General features: G+C 32.1%; 2 protein-coding genes and 1 long non-coding RNA gene across 3 annotated transcripts; 1 reads left to right on the top strand and 2 right to left on the bottom strand.

The window, feature by feature from the left end:
• Nucleotides 1-806: 806 nt before the first annotated feature.
• LOC133030935 (uncharacterized) lies at nt 807-2,094 on the bottom strand. Its single transcript, XR_009684471.1, has 2 exons — nt 1,273-2,094; nt 807-1,131 (listed from the first exon to the last, which is right to left on the bottom strand). It is a non-coding gene; the product is annotated as an uncharacterized LOC133030935 (long non-coding RNA).
• Nucleotides 2,095-3,889: 1,795 nt separating this feature from the next.
• Nucleotides 3,890-6,242, top strand: LOC115723613 (putative F-box/LRR-repeat protein At1g56400). The gene has a single exon (XM_061104927.1). It carries the CDS (start codon nt 3,924-3,926, stop codon nt 5,172-5,174), a length of 1,251 nt encoding a protein of 416 aa, XP_060960910.1. The 5' UTR covers nt 3,890-3,923; the 3' UTR covers nt 5,175-6,242.
• Nucleotides 6,243-6,245: 3 nt separating this feature from the next.
• On the bottom strand, nt 6,246-7,836 carry LOC115723098 (uncharacterized). Its single transcript, XM_030652516.2, has one exon. It carries the CDS (start codon nt 7,265-7,267, stop codon nt 6,686-6,688), a length of 582 nt encoding a protein of 193 aa, XP_030508376.1. The 5' UTR covers nt 7,268-7,836; the 3' UTR covers nt 6,246-6,685.
• Nucleotides 7,837-8,164: the final 328 nt, after the last annotated feature.

Raw genomic sequence — 8,164 nt, 5'->3', positions numbered from 1 at the left:
TATTATTAATTGATGAAATTTATATTTAAATATTATAATATTAATTTAATGTGTAATTACTAACTATCATGCCAAACATGATATTAGGAATTCACATGTAATTACCACCTGACATCCAAACACACATTGTATTTTAAAATACAATGTAATTACTATACAGTGTAATTACTACCCTAGTAATTACACTACATAGTAATTACACAGTTGTTTCCAAACAGACCCTTAAATCCTATTGAAACACAACAATATTATTTATTGGACCTGGTAATGTATGTAGGTAAAGGAAGCTTGAACTTCATCTTACCATTAGCTTTAAGCTTCATCGGGGAAGCTGAAATATGTAATTGTGAGCTAAGGTGGAATCATATTGACAAGGATTATAAAATAACAACAAGAACTGCATTAGACACTACGATTTAACATACTAAAGCATGCATCAACAATTCTATAGTTTATATGCAATTGAGTTGGACTATGCCCATATCATACCTCAATCACGTCATAAGAATTAGCCTAATCAACAATTCCATAGTTTATACGCAACTGAGCTAGACTATGCCCATAATCTGCAATTTTAATGGAGGTTCCTTGAAAAGATATGTGACAAATGGTGTCGTTAAAGTCGAAACCTTTGAACTTCATCCACAATTCTTAAGGGTGAATACAACAATTCATTATGTTTTTGAAAAAAAACTATGGCCACCATGGCTATACAAACACGAGTATAAATGACTTATGCATCATCCTCCGCGGTTGCTTGTCTGACAAAGAGATTAATCTCAAATTGTATTGTTGAGTCGCATATAGACCTCAAAATTAAATTATTTATTATTTTGAAAAAAATTATATTTTTAGAAAGTAAGCTACAAGGGGGAATTGAGAGGAGATCTCTAAGGAGGGAGCCCAAATGTGTCCACAACTGAGAAAATGAAAGAAAAAATCACATACCCAAAAATTCAAATAAGAAAAAAAATTACTATTGTAAAAGAATGACATATACCTGAAAAAGATAAATACGAATGTGTTTTTCTCTTTTACTATTAACCTTTTGAAGTTCTTATCATTCTTTTGCTTGTTCATCCTCTTCGATTTCTTCCTTTTCAAATAAGTTCCATATTAAGTATCAGCTACCTTATGCATTGCAGAAATTAGAAATTTGTATTTATATTCTTTCTTTTAGTAATGGACAGCTTGTGTTCATTAAAAATTCCAAACCAATAGCTTAGGAAATTTCTTTTAACAGAGTGTCAATCCTCATAATCCTTTACATACCTGGCCGTACATCCTCGATATCATCGAGATTGATTAGCTTCCCTTGCTGCTACAGATTTACAAGCAAATTGTTGCTTAGTCTCCTTATGGGTCACCAGGTAAGTAATCCCAAACTGTCCGGACATCCTCCATCGGTCGTAATTCTGCATTTTGGAAAGAAAAAAATGCAAATGAGTTAAAACGAGAATGCAAATGAGAAAGGAAATACAAACCCTAGATGCCATAGTCGATCGAAGCTCTCTCTCTCTACTCTTATGATTTTGTTTCTCTATCTAAATTCTGAGAAAAGCTTCTCTCACTAAGTGGGGTTTTAAAGGAGACTCGGGTAGAGAATAGGATGAGTGAGCCAAATTGTTTTCAATCGTCAACTCCAACAGAGGGAATAAAATCGAATGACCTCCGATTGGGATTGGGAGAGTGAAATGGAGGAGTCGGTGAAAGGAAGCGTCGAGCTGTTGGTTTCGACGATCTGCGATTGGGAGTGAGAATGGAAGGGAATAGTGAAGATATTAACGTGAGAATGAAACGATTGAGATTAGGACTGTGAGAAACTTCTTTTTTAAATTTTTTTATAAGAATAATAAGTTAACGACGTCTAAAGAAAACGTTTATAAAAAAATAAGGATGGTTCTTTTGGGTTAAATTGAACAGAATATTCTTTTATTTGTAAAGTATATTCTGTTAAACCAAGAAAAACTGTTAGATAAGCACTTTTAAAATATAAAGATATAAGAATTTTATGTAGAACCTTACCTCACTTGAGTAGGTTTGAAAAAATAAGACAAAAAAGACAAAAATAAAAATAATGTATAATCCGGTAGTATTACTTGTTTTAATCGGTTTCACAATCAAATATGCACGTGTCTGAAAAAATATTTAACTTTTATTTTAAAAATAAAATTTTAAATTATGTATACATTTTGAGGGCAAATATGTAAGTAGGTTTTATTGTTGAGTATATTTATTAGTCATACCATTGTTGAATTTCTAAACAAAGGACTCGGGACTTAACAATTGTTTTTAATTTTAAAAAACAAAATATAGTTTTTAAAAACTAATAATAGTCGTTTGGTAAAATTTTTTTAAAATCAGGTTTTAAAAAATTAGAAAACAGAAAACATCAAAATGTGTTTTTAATCTTCAAAAATATTTTTTTTTTGTCTAATATATTATATTTTATATTTTTTATCACATACTCGAATTCTAGACCCGGAACCAAACCCAAACTCGGATCCGAATGGGGTTCATGTGGTGGTGTTAAAATATTAATTTTTTTAGTAAGAAAAAATCTAAGAAAAATAATTTTAAAAAATTTGTCTCAAACACCATTAAATTTTTAAAATTACAAAAAACTTATTTTCTATTCTCACGTTTAAAAACACAATTCTAAAAAGAGACTAGTGTGTTGGTACTATGTTCATTTTTGAGAGTACTCGCTATCTATTGGTAAAGAAGGATATGAGTAAGCTACGAAAAATTTTGTGAGCTACAAAAAAATTAGTTTTGGATGAGCTTTCATTTTGTCTTTGGATTTTGTTCTATTATATGTTGCTTAAGTATTAATTATATATATGGATTAGCAATAATAAATATGTGAACCAAGGCAGATATTGAATAAGAGGAGGAGCTTAAACTGGATCAATATAAAGAAAAATGAATCAAGCAAACAAGATACAAAAATTTAGATAATTTTTTATACAACAGTAAAATATGTAGTGCATAAAAGTAAGAGTATAGTCAGTGAAATATAACTAAGCAATCTATAATTATATAGAGAGAATTAATAATGATCTCTATACTAACAAATATAGGAAAACTAATGAGTATGCGTTGGTGCCATGAATTTTTCTATGAAATGGTGCTGGAGCTAATATTGCCGATGGTGAGGGTTGGAAGCAAGTTTCCTCAACCATGAGAACAAAGGGAAGAAGATGGAGGTGATGAGTGTGGAGGGCTGGAGTTTTGGTAACTAATAGTCTGTCTAAAATTGGAGATTACACCAAAAAAAAAAAAACAAAAGGAATTATATGCAGATAGAAGATAATAAGATAGAAGAGAAGAAGATGATAACCAGAGTTACTTTACTCTTTTTTTTTTTCTTAAAAAAATTTAGATAGTGGCACAAAAATACAAACTGGTTGCCAGTTTGTATTTTTATGTACCCTTACTTGACAATGGTATAGCCTTTAAATTTCAAATATTCTTTTTTTTTTTTTAATATCCAATGACTCAATAAATTTTTAGGTGTTAAAAACTTCAATCACAGTTGAGGTACTATATTATTGGCCATATATATAACAATAAAGCCCTACAAAGCAAAAATATTCCGTAACTATATTCATAGCAGCATAGGTCCCCCCTGCATTAATATAGAATTTTCCAAAAAAAAAAAACTACCTCAAGATATTAAAATTAAATAAATAATAAATAAATAAATGAAATCTTCATAGATAGTTAAAAAAAAAATCTTCATCGACATGGAAAAGAAACCTTTTCAGAATTTACCATTTTTGTCCAAACAATGCAACCCTTCATTTCCAATCGTTACAACTGTTGTTGCAGTTATATACTCCATGCAAAATCAAATCTATCACTACTACAACTGTATCATTCACCCAGAAAAAAGAAACAAAAAAAAAAACCATTCCAACATGGCTTCTACAAATTTGGATGTCATTGGAAACTTACCTGATAATCTTCTCACAAGCATTGTCTCTCTCCTCCCTTTCAAAGAAGGTGCAAGAACATGTGTTTTAGCCAAGCGTTGGCGCCACATTTGGCGATCATCTAAACTCATTGGCTTTGACAAGCAACTAGTTGCGAATCCCAATGACGAGTTCGTCGTGGAAGGAAACAACAATGTTCAAATCAGAGGCAGTTTCATTAACTTGGCGCCAAGTTGGATCCATAACCACCCTGATGATGATTCTGCTTATTCTATAGATAAGTTTTCTCTTACAATCTCCACACCAAACACTTATCTGGATCATGTTACTAAATGCATTTCTTTTTGCATCGAAAGAGAAGTGAAGATTGTTTGGCTTGATTTTTCTGATTCAAATTGGAATGATGAAGACTATGGAACCAATCACGAAGCGAATTTCAATTTGCCTTTGGCTTTTTACGATCATAAGACTGTTGTTTCTCTTAAGTTGTTTTCATGCAGTTTTCTTGGTTCAGAGTTCAACTCTTTCAACTTTCTGAAGGAACTTTGTTTGGGGTGGATCAGATTGTCCCTGAGAACTCTCAAGACCTTGATTCAAAAATGTGAGTTGTTGGAGATTTTGAGTCTAAAAAGATGTTGGAACTGCGAGGCTATTGAAATCAGTGGACCAAACTTGAGGCTTCAAAGTTTAACTATAGACAAATGTGATGTTATCAATAAGTGGATATTCATTCGTGCACCGAATATGAAAATTTTTAAGTACTCGGGTGAAATTTGCACTTTTGAGATGGAGAGAACATGGAATATAGAGGAGGCTGAACTTGATTTTGGTGTTGAATCTGAATATTCTGAACTTGGTGAGATTCTTCAAAGTCTACTTCGTGATCTTTCTGAAGCTAAGACTTTGACAGTGTGCAGTTACACACTTCAGGTACGTATATTTCCTTTGTTATTACATAATATTTCTTTTTTGTTGCCAATTTTAACTATTACATATTCTGAAAGTAGTGTATATATATCATTGTTTTCATTACAGGTTATTCCTTCTATTGATGAGCCCCTTAGTCTGAGCAATTATTTGGATATCAAACACTTGATCCTAAAGACTGCTATGCATGAGAATGAATTTTTTGGCCTCATTTTTTTGCTCAAGAGTTTTCATCGTCTAGAAACTCTTACAATTGATATCAACCCTGACAGAAAAGCTCTAACGGTTTGTAATTTGCTTAACTTGTAACTTTCATTTAAATAGTCTCATTAATATTACTTTTTGTAAATATATATTCTTAATTAAAATCTAATTACTTCAGGATTATGAACCTCCTTTCAATCAGCGCTGGACTCAATTTGTGAAAGTTTACACATGTGTTAAGGAAACTTTAAAAGTGGTTGAGGTAAATGGCTTCATGGGATCAGATCATAATACATTTGTTCTACTGAAATATTTTGTGAATTTTGGTGCTGTAATGGAAGAACTGAATATTAAAGTCATGGGCGATGGTGAATCTTCTGAAGTGGGCCTTCATAAGGCCCAAATGTTGCAAGCCAGCGAAAAAGCTTCGCCACTTTTGCAAATTTCAATCGCTTAAGTTTGCTATGTGTGAGTGTTTATACATATATATGCTATTATTTGAGTTTTTGTTTATGGTATTATTAAGTTAATATTGTGTTGTATGGAGCTGGACTATTGTGAATCTTCTGAAGCGAGCCCTTTGCAAGGTCTAGACACTGCAAAACTACTATCAATTATTTTCTGTCGTTTGAAATATTTTATTGTAACTGCTGTTATTGTAATGTTTGGAAGACAAATAAATTGGCTTGTTTGTGTAATGTTACTATGTTTAATACAAGTATTTTATTATATTTTAACTCTCATGTTTACAAAGTTATAGTTTAATCAGATTGAGTTAAAAGTGAAACATTGGTAGCTTACCGATCGAGTATTTTTTTTTTTTTTTCATCTTCGATTTCAAAAGTTCAGATATCATTACCTATCTTATTTTTAACACTTCTTGATTATTGAGCTTAATAATATATAATAAAATATATGGAAAAATTATGAAAATATTAATAGAAATTAGTTATGAAATAATAATAATATTGTAAGCCATATATGTGGAACACCTGTTTTTTACAATTCATATGTAGTCAGTTGTGTTAATTAAGCACATGCCATTACGGAGTCATATACCCACAAAGACACCACATTAACTCATTAAGCACATGCCAATACTGAGTCATAATACCCACAAAGACACCACACAGTTAGAATAATATACGTATAAACAAGAGCTAAGAATGATTACGAGTGTAATTAATTAATAATAATAAAGAAAGGAGAGGCGGAAAATCACATGCAGGAGGACCTTTATCCATATGAACCTGTCCTTATTCAATCGATTGAATCACTCAAACCTAATTTATTGAGTACAGAATTAGTATCAAATCAAATTTACCATACATACATACATATAAATATATATAAATATATCAATATATTGACATTAATATTGTCTAACATTTACATATATATAATATATATCCATCTCCAGACTTCCTAACACCATTTTTTCTTTGTTTCGTTAGAGACTTCCAACACTTACATATATATAAAGATATGTATATAATTTATGCATATATTAATGTACACTTAAATTAGTTAGTAATTTACTACAAAGTGTAGTAAGATATGAAATGGAAATTAAAATTAGAAAGAAAAGAAAAAACGAGGTTTTTACTAATTGATCATTATCTTGAAAAAACTGGTTCTTCAGCTATAGTTTCCAACAATGGCTTCTTAGACCTACTCAGGGATACCCTATGCAGGAACTCCGGCGCAGAGAAATCCTCTATATCATCCAAATTCAACTTCGGCCTGGGTGCCACCGCAACCCGTTCCTCCTCTTCCTCCTCCTTCTCATATCTCGGCCAGTTCTCACCGGAGGACTCCTCCGACGGCAAAACCCTAGTATTCTTCCGGCCACTTCCACCTCCGCCGCCACGGCGCTTGCTGGCAACAGAGTTAGCAGCGAGGAAAATAGCTCCCATGTCCGCGGCGGTGACAGCGGAATTGACTCTCTTCATGGGAAACATGATGTAGACGCTAGCCAGCTCGAGGTCTTCGTCGGCATTGAGCGGCGAAAACCGCTTGCCTAGCTGCATGGAGCGCACATTGACGACGAAGAAGCTTGGCGTCTCAAGCATTAGCTCCGCGGCCTTTACTGGACCGTCGAAGCGTCGGATTTCGCCGCCGGGGAAGATTACTTTGGCAGCTTTGCATATGTGCCTCCCACCAGGGCCTGAGAGAGTACATGAGGCGTAGTTTCCCATGATTAATTAACTATGCCCAATAAAATAATTACTGATGACTAATTAAGTTGTAGAGAGATAGAGGAGAGATTTGGAATGGATTTTTGGGATATATGTGGTTATATTTGAAGGGATTAGATGTGTTTGATATAAACAGCCAGAGAGATGAAATGATAGTATTACGTGGTGGTGATAAATAGAAATGTATATATCACATATGGATGGACTTGGTCTCTTTGCAATATTAATATGAGATCAGATCAGCTATATATGAGATATTTTTAAAGATGCGTTTACAACTAATTACAATGGTTGTTATTAAGGTGGTGGTGGTTGTAAACATTTATTTATTTAAATTTCATTTTTAAAAATAGAAACCAACTCTTTGAAAATACTATAATGTGAAAGAATGAGTCTAGTTCATTGAAAAAAGTAGTATAATTAATTAACAAAGAGAATTTTTAATTATTAGAGTATACATATGGAAGATTCTTATATTATTATATATATAATTAAGGAGTACTAGAAAGGAGCCAGTTGTATAATATGCATTGTGGTTTGACATTTTATGGTTGAGTTGCGCGTTTGTGTTTTAAAAAATAAATAAAGGAAAATGTAGAGAAGATGCATGTCATTTTCCAGTTCATGAGTAGTAAAGTACTCTATGCATGTCATTGACCCCACTTATTTGCTTCTCTCTTAATTTCTGTCATTTTCATTGTACTATTTCTTTTTTTATAATCCTACAAGTACTATAAGTTTTTGAGTGTTTGGGTTTATTTGGTCCCTTCCTTGCTTCTGTTTTCCGTGATCATGTTTTTCAATTTAACAACTTAATTAAAGTCTTTGTTTTATATTTATAAGTTACCAAGTGAATATGTTATTACTAATATATTTATGAGAAATGTGAAAGACTTC

Source organism: Cannabis sativa, chromosome 9 (assembly GCF_029168945.1).
Source record: "Cannabis sativa cultivar Pink pepper isolate KNU-18-1 chromosome 9, ASM2916894v1, whole genome shotgun sequence".
In the NCBI taxonomy this organism is placed as follows: Eukaryota; Viridiplantae; Streptophyta; class Magnoliopsida; order Rosales; family Cannabaceae; genus Cannabis; species Cannabis sativa.
Note: the sequence above shows the minus strand (reverse complement) of the source record. Positions and strands in the feature narration are given on the sequence as shown.

Bases quoted from the DNA above. Each gene is read 5' to 3' on its own strand.
- LOC115723613 (XM_061104927.1), top strand. From the start codon at position 3,924: ATGGCTTCTACAAATTTGGATGTCATTGGAAACTTACCTGATAATCTT.
- LOC115723098 (XM_030652516.2), bottom strand. From the start codon at position 7,267: ATGGGAAACTACGCCTCATGTACTCTCTCAGGCCCTGGTGGGAGGCAC.